The sequence below is a fragment of the Chrysochloris asiatica genome, unplaced genomic scaffold (genome assembly GCF_000296735.1).
Source record: "Chrysochloris asiatica unplaced genomic scaffold, ChrAsi1.0 scaffold00078, whole genome shotgun sequence".
Lineage (NCBI taxonomy): Eukaryota > Metazoa > Chordata > Mammalia > Afrosoricida > Chrysochloridae > Chrysochloris > Chrysochloris asiatica.
Window position 1 is genome coordinate 2,840,284 of NW_006408596.1, and position 15,935 is coordinate 2,856,218.

At 39.6% G+C, this 15,935-nt stretch overlaps 1 protein-coding gene across 2 annotated transcripts in view; it reads left to right on the forward strand.

Annotated features, from left to right (window-relative positions):
* Nucleotides 1-15,935, forward strand: part of DIABLO (diablo, IAP-binding mitochondrial protein) — a 51,578-nt gene that overhangs the window by 21,032 nt on the left and 14,611 nt on the right. Inside the window, exons 3-5 of one of the 2 annotated variants that reach the window (XM_006865389.1) lie at nt 3,604-3,735; nt 4,932-5,042; nt 5,192-5,288. In XM_006865389.1, the coding sequence (XP_006865451.1) occupies nt 3,604-3,735; nt 4,932-5,042; nt 5,192-5,288 (340 nt within the window). The remainder of the gene's footprint in view (nt 1-3,603; nt 3,736-4,931; nt 5,043-5,191; nt 5,289-15,935) is intronic. The other variant, XM_006865390.1, reaches the window with a different exon arrangement.

Sequence of the window (15,935 nt, forward strand, 5' to 3'; positions counted from 1 at the left end):
GTAAATAGTGCTGCTATGAACATTGGTGTGCATATGTCTACTCGTGTTATGGCGTGTATTTTTTGTGGGTAAATACCAAGTAGAGGAACTGCTGGGTCATACTGTATTTCTATTCTAACCTTCTGAAGAGAAGCGCCTTATTGCTTTCCAGAGTGGCTGGACCATTTTGCAATCCCACCAACAACATAGGAGGGTCCTAGCCTTTCTGCATCCTCGCCAGCATTTGTTGCCCTCTGCTTTTTTTTTTTTTTCATCTTTGCTGTTATTGCTGGTGTGAGATGATACTGTTGTTTTGATTTGCATGTCTCTGATGGCTAGTGATTGTGAACATTTTTTCATATGTTTGTTGGCTGCCCACATCTCCTCCTTGGTGAAGTGTCTCTTCGTGTCCTGTTCCCATTTCTTAATTGGGTTATTTGTCTTCTTGTAGAGGTGTTTTAGTTTTCTGTATATTTTAGAAATGAGTCTCTTATCTGATGTGTCATTGCAAAAGATTTTTTCCCATTCTGTGGGTTCCTTTTTTACTCTTTTGATGCACATAACTTTTTAATTTTTAGTATGTCCCACTCATCTGTTTTGTCTATTTTTGTTTGTGTATATTGATAAAGTATTTTGAACAAAAAGTATTTTGTTTTTATAAAGTTCATTTACCTGTTTTATTTTCAGCTGCTCGTGCTTTTGTTGTCAAATCTAATAATCCATTGTTTATAAAAACTAGGTCCCATAGCCATAGGGCTATTTTCTTTGAAGAGTTTGATGATCTGTTTGTCACATACAGGTTCTTGATCCATTTTTAATTCCTTTTTGTATCCAAAAAAGGATATTGATCTTTTTTTAGAAATATATATAGATGAATTCAGAGTGAAGCCCCCCCCCCCCCCCACTACAGTGAGTGTATTGCTCATTCTACTCAAAATTACCTTTTCTCACCTACCCCCTGTTTTGTTTCTGGACTCAGCTTTACCCTGAACTCTAAAACTTTTCTTAACTATCACCACTCAACATAAGGAGCTCTGGTAGCATAGTGGTTACGAATTGGGCTGCGAACCACAAGGTCAGCAGTGTGAAACTACCAGCTGTTCCGCAGGAGAAAGATGAGGCTTTCTGCCCCCATAAAGAATTACAGCCTTGGAAACCTTGTACAGGGTCACTATGAGTTGGAACCGACTCCATGGCACATAACAAGAAGCAGCATACAACGTAGAATTGATGGCTTTCGTATGTGTTCCCACTTTATGTAGCCCATACAGACTGCAGCCACGGCTCCTTTTGATAAACGTATATACAGATGGTGAGCACGCCAGGTGATTTTTATTCCCAGATCAGTTCCCCTTAGCCTTCTTTTTTTTTGCATGGTAGAAGTATACATAACAACTTTTACTAACTCAGTATGTATTACATGTACAATTTAGTGACATTATTTTTGTTCAGTCATTGCTTTTATCCACGTCTGGTTTTTTCCATCACCTTTAATAGAGACTCAGTGCTTTCTAAGAAATGGCTCTTCCCTCTCCTTTCCCTCCTGCCCTGGTAACCTCTCATGAACTTGGGTCTCTGGGTTATTGTTGTTAAGTGCCGTTGAGTCAGTTCCGACCCATGGCCACCTGTGTAGGGTTTCCAAGGAGTGAGTCGTGAGCTTGAACCACAGACCTTGCAGTTCAAACGCTTTGGAGTCTGGCACATTAACCCACAGCGCCACACCAGGACTCCTTGGTCTCTGTACTGTTTTACATATTTAGATATTTCATAAAAGTAGGATATCAGTAGCTGCCCTTTTGTGGCTGACTTACTTCATACAGCTTATTGTTTTCTAGGTGTATCCAGGTTGTAGCATGAATCGAGACTCATCTCTCTGTGTGGCTGAGCAATTTTCTATTGTGTGTATATAATACATTTTGTTAATTCATTCATGTGTTGATGGATGTGTAGTTTGTTTTCTCCCTAGGGCCTCTGCTGTAGGTGAGTATTGGTATACAAGTATTGGTTTGAGACTCAGTGTACAATTTTCTTGATATCTAGGAATAGAATTGCTGGTTCATATGTTAAGTCTGTTTTTAACTTTTTCAGAAACTGCCAAACTATATTGAATTATTAGTTGTACCATTTTAAAACCTCATGATCAGTGGACCAAGCGGTCCAATTTCTGCACATCCTTGTCAACAGTTGTGTTTTGTCTTTGTGGTCATAGCTTTTCTAGTGGGAGTGACGTAAAATTTCATTGTGATTTTCATTTGTCTTATTAGGGATGAGTATCTCTTCATTTTAGTTGGTCATCTGTGTGTTTGGGTCATCTGTCTTGTTAAGTTTATATACACGGAGGCTTCATTCTCTTTTTCCACAAACTTTGTGAAACCCCCTCATATCCAATATTTCCCCAAACTTTCTCATGACCCAAGTCATGGTATTTTCAATAACCTCATATGCATGCAAAAGCTGGACGGTGAATAAGGAAGATTGTATTAGAATTGATGCTTTTGAGTGATGGTGTTGGAGGAGAATATTGAAAGTACCATGGGCTGCCAAAAGAACCAATAGATCTGTTCTGGAAGAAGTGCAGCCAGATTGCTCCTTGGAAGCCAGGATGGCCAAACTTGGTCTCTCATACTTTGGACATATTGTCAGGAGGGACCATTCACTGGAGAAGGATATCTGTTTGATAAGGTGGAGGGTCAGAGAAAAAGAGGAAGACCCCCAACGAGATGGATTGGCCAAGTAGCAGCATCGATGGGCTCAAGTGTGACAACAGTAGTGAGGTTGGCCTAGGATCGGGCAGTGTTTTGTTCTGCTGTGCATAAGGTCGCTATGGGTCGGTACCAACTTGATGGCACCTAACAACAACAAAACTTTCAATCAACAAATGGTCTCTTTGTTGATAAAGTCCTTTGATTCACAAAGTTTTCTATTTTAATGAAATCCAGTTATCTTATTTGCCTTTTGTTGCTGGTGCTTTTGGTGCCATAGGCATATCTAATGGTCCGTTGTCCAAAAGCGTTATTTCTCTGTTGCCTTCTAAGAATTTTATAGTTCTTCCATTTAGTGCCCTGCTCCAGTTTGAGTACAGTTTTCTGTATGATGTGAGCTTCATTGTTTTGCATGTAGAAATCCAGTGCCACTTGTTAACGAGACTGTCCTTTCCCCCACTGCAAGAACTTCGCACTCTTGTGGAAAATCTAGCTGTATGGGCGTACTGCGTTCAGTTTTCTAATTCTCTAATTCTCTGTGAAACCCTGTCATCCTCCTCTCACTGCCTTTTCCCTTTCTACAAACTTTGAGGGCCAAGAATGTGTCTGATTTGTCTTTATATAGGTCATACTCACTAATCTTTGATTTTATATGGAGTTTATTATAAATTAATCCAGAGTAAAGAATGAAAATAGGTTGACAGTATAGTTTAGAATTATTTCCATGTCTTGTATTAATATGTTATACTAAACAGCCAAAATAAAGCCTTAAAAATAAAAGCTAACCAAAAGAAGTAGAGCTTAACTGCAGTTTAAAATGCTACCAGATAACAAGTACGTCATTTATTTGACTGTCTGTGGCAACCTGTTCTCAGCTTGAGCTTCAGATTCGAAGTTGAATGGCCATGTTTGTGTCTTGCAGAAACCAGAGCCACATTCTCTTAGTAACGAGGCATTAATGAGGAGGGCAGTGTCTCTGGTGACAGACAGCACCTCCACATTTCTATCGCAGACCACATATGCACTGATTGAAGCAATCACTGAGTACACAAAGGTAAGTGTGTGCTTGTTTCATCTCAGCCAGAATTTAGCAAACATAGTTCAGCTTACTTGTTTGTGTGTTCCCTATTTTGATGCATTTGAGTTATGGTGTTGGAGGAAAATATTGTAAGTGCCAAGGGGTGCCAAAAGAACCAACAGATCTGTGTTGGAAGAAGTACAGCCAGAGTGTTCCTTGGAAGCCAAACTTGGTCTCTCATACCTAGGACATATTGTCAGGAGTGACCAGTCACTGGAGAAGGATGTCATATTTAGTAAAGTGGAGGGTCACAGGAAAAGAGGAAGACCCCCCAACGAGATGGATTGGCACAGTGGCAGCATCAGTGTGCTCAAATGTAGCAACAATAGTGAAGCTGGCCCAGGATCAGGCAGTGTTGTGCATAGGGTCACTATGAGTCAGTGTCGATTCAGTGGCACCTAACAACAACAATTTTCATTTCTGGTTTGGTGCTACAGCTCCAGAGTTGAGTAATTGTGACAGAGTCTATAGGGCCTACAAAGCCTAAAGGATTTACTCTGATCCTTTAACAAAGCTCAGTGAGCCCCAGTGTGTAAACCACTAGTTTTTCAGCTCTTTTCATTTTTTCTCTAGAAACCCTTATTTTGGGGGAAATGAATATATATGGCAGCCCAATATATAAAGCACACTGGCTTTATAGGATAACCTCTGGACTGCAAACCAGAAAGTCAGTAGTTCAAGCCCACCAGCCACTCATCAGGAAAAAGATGAGACTTTCTGCTCCGGTAAAGATTTCCAGCCTCGGAAACTTTGCCACTGGGATTGTGAATGGAAACTGACTCGACAGGACTTAACAACAGTACAGAAAGCAGGAGTGCCCAGCCAATTCAGCCACCAGCCATAGCGTTCTTTGTGAGGACAGTTTGAGAATCACCAATCTGACCTAAGGGGAAAAGAGCATATATGGTTAATAAAAATGACCACTTTTTTAAAAATCGCGCTTATACATTTTACATTTTAAAAATCGCGCTTATACATTTTACATTTTCCAATCACTTTACTCTCTGCTTCTTGAGTTTTCCCTCTGCATTACGTTCTCTTTCTATGTCTGACTTGCTGACAAGCTTTAAAAACACAGAAGTAGAGATGCTAATGTCCTGGAATAATAATGTGGCACGAATTCTAATGAACCTTTCTTATTGATTCAGATTTGTGTTATTCTGCATTTGTAGGCTGTTTATACCTTAATTTCACTGTACCGACAATACACAAATTTACTTGGGAAAATGAATTCACAGGAGGAAGATGAAGTATGGCAAGTGATCATAGGAGCCAGGGTTGAGGTAAGCAAAAGTCTATTAGACATTTCTTTATTAGTCTTCCTCCCACATTATTAAGTTATAACTAAATAGTAACTGTCCTCTAAATACAGTTTTGAATAAATCCTTTTAAATCTTTTCATCTTGTCTGAAGTACTTTGCTTAATTTACAGATGACTTCAAAGCAACAAGAATACTTAAAGTTGGAAACAACATGGATGACCGCAGTGGGTCTTTCAGAGATGGCCGCAGAAGCTGCATACCAGACTGGTAGGTTACAGTTTCATTGTGTTGTTTGAGCTTTCAACCAGCTATATAAACAGGGATTGAGAGGCACATAGAGGGCAGAGAGAGGGAGATGTAGCTGGAGCCAAGTGAGATGGAGGGGGTGGAGAGATTGAGTCACCCGCAGGAGAAAGGAATTCAAAAACCAAACCACTTGCTGTCCAGTTAACTCATAGTGACCCTATAGGACAGAGGCTGTCATCTGTATGGAAGTTAACTCATAGTGACCCTATAGGACAGAGGCTGTCATCTGTATGGAAGCAGACTGTCACAGCTTCCTCCTCCCATAGCCCCAGGGAGTAGCTGCTGGGTTTGATTTAGCCTCTGACCCTCTGATTAGCAACCTGGTTCTTTATCCACTACACTACCAGGAAGTGCAGGAGAGAGAGCTGACCTAGCCCCAAACTTGCTCATACACACAAAAGGGCTTCAGAACATGTGTAGAAATACTCCAGTGCCATGTTTCCAAGAACCTTTGTAAGCCTGCTTGTAGAGAGAAGAGGAGGGGGAAACCAGAAATGTGGGACATAAGGGTGTAGGTACAAGGGGCCTTCAAGAAGTTTTTCTCAAGCCTCTTTGCAGAGAGAGGAGGGAGAGAGAAAGAAGCTGACTGGGTTAGAGAAGAGATGCAGAGGGTGTATGGATGATGGAGCGAGATTTAAGTAGTTGGCTTATGCAGAAGTCGATGCAGGCAAGTTCAAGATCTGTAAGTCAGGTGAAGAGCCCTGCAGGGCCTAAAGCTCAGGCAATAGAGCAAGAGTACAGGGGAGTTTTTTGCTAAAATACCAGTTTGATGACATAAGATAACATTATGGAAGCTGATTACATTGCAGGACAGCAACTAGACTAGTGTTTCGCCAACCCACTGGAAATCACAGTCTAGTCAAGTTACCACATAAAATGAACCTTTATGTCACATGACTTCTCTGACCCATGATTTAATTGCTTGTACAGTACTTAACAGAGTTAATGTGAAAATTTTGTTAAGCACAAACCACAATGTAAGTAGGGCACATTATGAAAACCAATGAGCAGCGTTCATTAATGGAGCCAAGTGTGGTATGAATTGGTATTATCAGTGAGAGGGTATGGCAGAACAGAGATACTGTTCTACTTTGAGGCTTATTGTCCTCAAATTTAGGCTATATAAACTTCACAAAGTCTGAAGAACTGTTAAAATACTTTCAGTTTCTGTTTTCAGAATGACATATTAGGACCAAAATTTAAAAACCATCTATGTAAAAGATTTTTCTTACAAAAAGGTACATGAATAACGTAACAGAATTCTTAGTGGATCAGAATGGAAGGAGTAACAAAAAGTGGGGGAGTACTTAATCCACAGTCCAGGAAGAGAGGACCCTAGGACCATCAAGGGTGGAGAACATGAGTGGAATGTGGGACCCTATCCAGAGAAGCAGCAACACCAGAGATGGGGACATGGAGAGAGGGAGAAAGGCTGAGTGCGACCAGGAGGCAGCCTTGCAGAATGTGCCCTTTGGTTGTTTAAATGCTTATATATTCAGGAGTGTTTTTGTGTATATCCCCTGAAAAAACCAGAGGGAATAGAAGCAAATACTGTCGAATTATGATGCACGGAGGAGATTGTTCCCCCATGCAAACTATCACTCAATTCACAATAAAAATGAAAAAAAAGAAGGAATCAGATTCTGAAAGCAAAAAAATTAGAATGAAGAGTGAAAGTTAAATTCCTACATAGAAGCCACATTGTAATTGTGCCACACTGAGCTGACAGCAGAGGCTCCCAATTCACTGACCACGGAGAATCGTCATGCTGCTACATCAAGAACATCCCATCCGACACCTTCACCTCTGAGTAAACCACTTTGGGGAAGAAGTGCAGTACGCACTCACTTGTTTAGGAGGGAAAGCTAGACAACAGTTAACATTAGACAGTTTAAAGCATTGCCATACAAAAAGAATTAGTAGAGAGAAAGACAGAAACTCAAATATTTAGAAATAAATAAATAAAGTCTGTTAAATAGAAAATATAAAATAAGATATAGGAACACATTCAAACATACTAATCACAATAGCTGAGAATAGATTAAGCCTTACTGTTAGAATCAGCATTAGACTGTGAACCACAAGGTTGGCAATTCAAACCTACCAGCAACTCCTTAGAAATTGTATTCAGGGTCGCTGTGAGTCAGAACTGGCTTGACAACACTTAACAACAACAATAAACTATACTTTTAGATTGTGATAAAATAAAATGAACCAAGAAGTTTGAAATTACGTCATAGGAATATGAACTGATGAGTTGATAAAAGAAAGCTACAGAGTGATGACACTGCAGCTACACACTCCCATACCCCCAACAAAGCCCCCACCCCAAGCAGAAATTGGCAGAATTAAGGGCTTTTCTAGAAATCAGAAAAGACAGAACGTCATTAACAACAACAAACCAACTACATCTAATACACATATACTAGGGTGCTTCAAAATTTTTGTGGAAATATTCCATTATCTTTTTATTCTGTTTTTCTCCTTGACGTTTTTAAAGTCTGCCTCATGGAAAACACCCAACAATAGCAGAATATACATTCACATTAATTGCATATCGCTATTCGCCAGGATGGACCCTACGAGGGGTGCTTCAAAGAGTTCATGGAAAAATTAAACTAGAGGATAATGGAGTGTTTTTATAAACTTTTTGAAGCCCCCTCATATATTAGGTCACAAAATAAGTCTCAGTAAATTTTAAAAGATTGAGATATACAAAATATCTTCATCAACCGTGATGGAATGAAATTAGAAATAACACGATACACTCAAAATTCCACAAATATGTGGGAATAAACACAGTTTTGCTGCATAAGACTTTAAAGACAGAAGACCAGAAGAGTTGTGGGATGACAACAAGAACATCATTCAGGAAGAAAGCAAAAGGTCATTAAGACAAGAAAGAAGGAAAAGACCAAAATGCATGTCAGAAGAGACTTTGAAACTTGTTCTGTAGCATAGAGGTACTAAAGCAAAAGGAAGAAATGAAGAGGTAAAAAGAGCTGAACACAAAATTTCAAAGATCAGCTCAAGAAGACACAGTGAAATATTATAACGAAATGTGCTGCAAAGACTTGGAGTTCGAAAACCAAAAGGGAAGAACACGCTCTCAGAGAAGTGAAATTCAAGCTTTGGCTTTCATTATTGAAGGATTCTCTGGGCAAAATATTGAATGATGCAGAAGGCATCAAAAGAAGATGGAAGGAACATACAAAGTCACTGTACCAAAAAGAAGTGGTCGATATTCAACCATTTCAAGAAGTAGCATATGATCAAGAGCTAGTAATACTACAGGAGGAAGTCCAAGGTACACTGAAGGTATCGGCAAAGAACAAGAAACCAGAAATTGATGGAATACTAACAGAAATCTTGCAAAAAATGATGCAGCAATGGAGGCTTTCACTCACCTATCCCAAGAAATTTGGAAGACAACTGACTGTTAAGAGATCCATATTTGTGCCCATTCCAAAGAGAAGATGACTCGGTGACATGCAGCAGTCATCAGATAGTATCATTAATATCGCATGCAAGTAAAATTTTGCTAAAGATAATACTAAAACAGCGGCAACAGTACACTGATGAGAATTTCCAGAGGTCCAAGCCAAGTTCAGAAGAGGATGTGGAATGAGGGATAGATGGATATTGGCTGAAAGCAGAGAATATCAGAAAGATGTTTTACCTGTGCTTTATTGACTTTGCAAAGGCCTTCGATTGTGTGGATCATGACAAGCTATGGACAGCATTGCTAAGTATGAGTATTCCAGAACACTTAATTGTGCTCATGAGGAATCCGTACGTGGACCAAGAGGCAGTTGTTCAAACAAAACATGGGAACACTGAATGCTTTAAAATTAAGAAAATGTATGACAGGGTTGTATTCTTTCACCATACTTATTCAACATGTATGCTGAGCAAATAATCCGAGAAGCTGGGTTATATGAAGAAAAATGTGGCATCAGGATTAGAGGAAGACTCATTAACAACCTGCAATATGCTGATGATACAATCTTGCTTGCTGAAAGTGAAGAGGACTTAAAATACTTACTGATGAAGATCAAAGACCACACAGCCTTCAGTATGTATTGCATCTTAATGTAAAGAAAAAAAAAATCCTCACCACTGGGCCAGTAAACAGCCTCCATATAAATGGAGAAAAAAATTGAAGTTGTCAAACATTTTATTTTGTTTGGATCAATCATCACCACTCATGGAAGCGGCAGTCAAGAAATCAAATGACATTGCATTAGGCAAATCTGCTACACAAGACCTCTTTCAAGTGTTGAAGAGCAAAGATGTCAGTTTGAGGACTAAGGTACGCCTGATCCAAAGCTGGTATTTTCAATAACCTCATGTGCATGTGGAAGTTGTACAGTAAATAAGGAAGACTGTAGAATGATTGATGCATTTGAGTTGTGGTGTAGGAGGAAAATATTAAAAGTACCATTGACTGCCAAAAGAACAAGCCAAACTGTGTCATACTTTGGATGTATTATCAAGAGGGACCAATGTTTGGTAAAATGGAGGGTTGGAGAAAATGAGGAAGACCCCCAGCGAGATGGATTGGTGCTGTGGCAGCAGCTATGGGCTCAAATGTAGCAACGATTGTGAGGTTGGTGCAGGACCGGGCACTGATTCATTCTGTTGTGCATAGAGTTGCTCTGAGTCACTACGGACTCGATGGCACCTAACAACAATGACAAAAACACACTTCTGAACAGCCAGTGAGTCACAAGGAAAATTAGACTATAATTAAAGACCAGTGAAATCAAAACATACCAAAAGATATGGAATGCATCAAAGTAAAAATCTTTTGTTGACAAAGTGAAGAGACAGCCTACAGATTGGAAGAAAACTTTTGAAAGCCACATACCAGATAAGGGATTTATTTCTAGGATGTATAAACAGAAGCAACAACAGAAAAAGAACCAACGGAAAATGTCAAAGAACTATCTCTCCAAAGAAAATGAATGGCCAACAGGCACGTAAAATGATGCATTATTTTCAGGGAAATGCAAATCAAAAGCACAATGAGAACCATCTTATCTCTTCTAGGATAGTTATGATTAAGACAAAACAGATGTTGGCAAAAGTATGGAGAAATCAAATCCGAGTAGCATTTAGGTGGGAGTGTTAAAAGATACATCACTAGAAAATAGTTTGGTGGCTGCTCAGGGTTACTGTAACACCCAGAAACTCCACTCCTCGGTACAGTAGATAGCAGCAATACATATAAGAAATCATTGAATACTGGTGTTCACTGTAGCAGTGTTCACAGAAGCCCCAAAATGAAATTAGCCTGGCAACAGATGAATGGACAATAAAATGTGGTACAATGCTATAATAGAATAAAGCCCTGATTCATGCTATGACATGGAGGAACCTTGGAAACATACGCTGTCAGTAGTAAAAAGACAAATATTGTATGATCCCACCAAATGTGAAGTATCTAGAACAGGCAGCAGATACAGAGACCTGGTGTGGTGTTGTAGGATAACCTTAGACTGCTAACCGCAAGGTGGAAAGTTCAAACCCACTAGCACTCTTTGGAACCCTGTACAAGCTTGCCATGAGTCAGAACTGACTCAACAGCACTTAACCACGTAGACACCAAAGTTTATTAGTGATTACCAGGAGAGGTAAGGGAAGGAGAGGAGGAGGACTTGGTGCTTAGGGGACACTGAACATCTTAAGAAGGCGATGGCTGAACAACATGATTAACATAATGTCACTAAACTGTATGCATTTTTAAAGATTGTTAAATTGTCAAATCAAAGAAAGGTAAGCATAGAATTAACATACAAATGCAAGGAAACAATTAGTCCGGACAACATTAACATTCAAAATCACAAAAAGGACCAAGTTTTCTGTCTGCTAGAATGGTAGAACCACTGAGACTATGGCCATTAGACACCCTTCAAGCCTGGAACTGAACTCACCTCTGACTCAGTTTTCAGTCAGAAGATCGACCCATCAGGTGGACAGTGACACCAGAAAGACACTCACTCCTTGGAATTCCAAACCATACACGATCCAAAGGGGAACATCTGCCCAGGGAGAAAGCTCAGGAAAAGAATGAATGGAAAGACAGATGTGCTACAAGTGTTGGAACATTATGGGGATTGTAATCATAAAGTATGGAGTGTAAAAACCAAGTTGGTTTGTAAACTTTGATACCCACATCACCGTTTAAAATATACTTCCATGCATGTTGCTATTGAGCTGATTCTAGCTTATAACAACCCTAGAGAACAGAGTACAGCTGCCCCACAGGGCAGGGCTTCTAAGGCTGTTGTCTTTATAGAAGCAGACTGCCAAATCTTTATCCCATGGAGAGCCACTGTTGGGTTTGACATGCTAACGTTTCTGTTAGCAGCATCGGACTTCACTGCATCAACTGGACTACTCCTAGAATTACCACATGACCTTACAATTCCATTCCTAAGGTATACCCCAAACAGTTGAAAGCAGGAAGGCAAACAGCTGGTACCTGTGTACACAGTGTTAATGGTAGCGCTGTCCACAAGAGCCAAAAGGTTCAAACAGCTTAAATGTCCATCAACAGATGATAAAATGTGATATATAGAAAGGGGCTTTAAAAAAGTTCATGGAATAAGTCTATCTTTTCATTCTGTTTTTTTGTGAATTTTTCGAAGCCTCTTTGTACATCCATCTGATGGAATATCACTTGCCATAAAGAGAAATGAATTTTTGACAATGACATAGATGAAGCTTGAAAATGTTGTGTTAAGTGAAACCAGTCCAACATAGCAGGACAAACATTATATGATTCCAACTACTACGAAACATGAAGAATACTGCGGGTTACCCAGGGCAGGGGTCAGAGTGGGGATTGCCACCTAGGGGACACTGACTTTTTCCGTTAAAGGTGCTGGAACAATTCTGAAACAACACTGTTTGGTACTGGTATAAGGATAAATATTACGTCTAATTCTAATCAATGAGTTAGAATTCAAAGCCCAGAAATAAAGCCATACTTCTATGGTCCATTGATTTTTCACAAGGGTGCCAAGTCCATTCAAGAATGGCCTCTTGAACAGATGGGTCTTTGTGTGCAAAAGAACAAAATTGGACCCACACCTCACACTGTATACAAAAATTTACCTCAAAGTGAGTAAATGACTTCAATTTAAGAAGCAGATCCTAAAACTGTTAGAAAAAAATATTCTGGAAACTTGAAGATGTTGTTTCTGACTGCTGATTCTTAAATATGACAACAAAAACATGACCAACAAAGTAGATGACTTGGACTTAATTAAAATGAAAAAACTCTTGTATATCCAAAATTACAGACAAAATGAAGACACAGCCTACATATTGAAATACAATATTTGGGAGCTATATATCTAAAATAAAAAGGACTCGAACTTCCGGTACTGCAGGACAGCCAAGGAAGTCAGGTAGGGGCGGGCTCCGGTGAAAAACGAGTGGGATCTCACGTAGGAAATTTTCATATACCAGTCCCATGGCTTTTAAACTATCATAAAGTCTCTTGAAATCAAATTTTTCAGAAATCGCGCTACTAAGGATAAAGAAAGGTGTGCATTTTGGGACCGCAGGTCGTTCCTGCGACTGCAGAGTTTAGAGGGTGGGGCCAAGGCCAGCCTGCTCAGAAAGCAGCGTCTCCAGCAGGAGGGGGAAAAGGGGGGGGTGTCTCTAGACAAAGAGGCCACAAGAAGCGACATAGCTTCCCCCACCCCCAAAATCTCCCTGCCCTGGCTTGAGATCCCAATAAAAATCAGCCAGGTGCAGCTCACCCACACAGAGAGAGTGGGAGAAAGCCGGCAGCGGCTTTTTGACATCATCTGTCTCTGCATCTAAGTCCCCTGACCCCACTCCTAGCTAGCAGCGGGGAACCTCCAGTGGCAGTTCCGGTGGGACAGGGAACAGAAAAAGTAAACCAAAGCCACATATCTGCTTCAATGTGGTGATTTCTGTCCATGCGTTTATATTACTTATGCTTTTAGTCCTTTTGATTACACATCCCTCCTGGAGGTGGGAACTTATCCTCCCTACATCCCATAAGAAGAAGCAGCAATCGTGGCCATATAGCCAAGCTACAACATAATACTCCAACACTAAGACAAGACCCAACAACATCTGCTACGCATTACAGATGAAAAGGAAGCCCATCTCCTGATCGTATTAATAAAAACAATAACCATGACTAATAAGAAACAATCAACTTTATCAAAACATATCCAAAAACAGAAGAGAGGAGCTGACGCAAATGAGCTGGAGACAGACAAAGGCTTTACAGAGGAGGAGGAGTGGGTTTTGGATATGCCTGAGAGGGAATTCAGAAGAATGATATGGAAACAAATTCAAATAATCCAAAAAGGGGTTGAGGAAAATAAAGAAGAAGTAAGGAGAATACTGCAGGAACAATCAAATAGGATTGACACAGCATTGGAAATAATTCAAAACCTGCAAAAAGATGTCCAGGTGATCAATAATAAGATATCAGAAATAGACAAGAGCCTGAAAGGGGAAAGGAGCAGACTAGAAGAGATGGAAGCCAGAACTAGCGACCTGGAAGACAAATCTCTGAATACTGTCAAGGTAGAAGAGCAAGCAGCTAAAAGGATAAAAGAGTCTGAAGAGAGTCTATGATTCATGCTGGATAACATGAAGAGGAATAATGTAAGAATTATTGGCATTCCAGAACAAGAAGAAACTAAGAAATCCACAGAAGAGATCGTTGAAGAGCTTCTGGAAGAAAATTTCCCTAACATCTTGAAAGACGAGAAGGTAAACATTCAAGATACCCAATGTACTCCAGCAAGGATAGACCCCAAAAGAAAATCTCCAAGACATATAATAATCAAGCTCTCAAAAATCAAAGACAAGGAAAGAATATTAAAAGCAGCCAGGGAGAAGAGAAATATAAACTATAAAGGCAAGCAAATAAGATGTAAGCTCTGACTATTCAGAACAAACCATGCAGGCGAGAAGGCAGTGTGGAGATGTATACAAAGCTCTGCAAGAAAAAAACTGTCAACCAAGAATCGTCTATCCAGCAAAACTATCAATCATATATGATGGTTCGGTCAAAACATTCCAGGATAAACAGAATTTGAGAGATTTTATTAAAACCAACCCAGCACTTCAAAACATCCTAAAGGGAGTTCTATGGACAGATAAACAATAAGAACAGACAACAAAAAGAGTGACAAGTATGGCAACACCACCTGGAACACAGCCAACAGATAGTGGAGTCCAGAACAGAATGAGACTACAACGACAAAATCAAAAGAACGGGGAGATCAACTGAAGGCCAAAAACACATCAATGTCAAAGAGGGGACAAACGCAGCAATGGAAGCCCAGGTGGTGAGGATGCCAGGTAAATTACAGGTTACAATGGAATATCCTAAATGCAGAGAAAAGTTAGTAGACTACAAGGTAACCCCAAAGAAAGTTAACACTCCACAACATATCATAAAAACGAATTCCCAAGCAGAACAAGCAAACAGAGAAACTAGGAGGAAACCGACCAGAAACATCTCAAAGGACATAAAGCCAACACAAGAAAGAAAGCAAAACCAAGTAACGATCAGCACCGCCAAAAAAGTAACATAATAATATCAATAAATTCATACTTATTGATAATTACACTGAATGTCAATGGATTGAATGAACCAGTGAAGAGACAAAGAGTGGCACAATGGATAAGAAAAGAAGATACATCAGTATGCTGCCTGCAAGAGACACACCTTACTTACAAAGACAAAAGCAGACAAAAAGTTAAAGGAAGGAAAAAATTTCAACACACCACTCTTGAAAATGGATAGAACAACCAGAAAGAAACTCGACAATGCCACAGAGGAACTTAACAACACAATCAACCAACTTGACCTCATAGATGTATACAGAGCAATTTATCCAACAACGGCACAATACACATTCTTCTCCAGTGCGCATGGAACATTTTCCAGAATTGACCATGTGTTAGGTCACAAAGCAAGCCTCCATAAATTCACAACCATCAAAATTCTACAGAGCATCTTTTCAGATCACAATGCCATAAAACTAGAAATCAACAATAAGAAGGCTAAATCAATAAAATCGAAGACATGGAAACTGAACAACACCCTGTTGAAAAGCGACTGGGTAAAAGAAGAAATTAAACGGGAATTCACAAAGTTTCTGGAAACGAGAATGAAAACACAGCATATCAAAATCTTTGGGACATGGCGAAAGCAGTCCTAATTTATTGCGATCAATGCACACATCCAAAAAGAGGAAAGAGCCAAAATCAACACATTAACACAGCATCTTCAACAATTAGAAGCAGACCAGCAGAGCGAACTTACAGTCACCATAAGAAGGGAAATAATAAAGATAAGAGCAGAAATAAATGAGATGGAAAACCAAAATACTATCTGAAGAATCAACAAGACAAGAAGCTGGTTCTTTGAAAGGATTAATAAAACTGACAAACCATTGGCAAAACTAACTAAAGAAAAGAGGGAGAGGACACAAATAAATCACATTAGAAACCACACAGAGGAAGTCACAACAGAACCAAACAAAATCAAAAAGATAATAACAGAATACTACGAAGAGCTGTACTCCAACAAATTTGAAA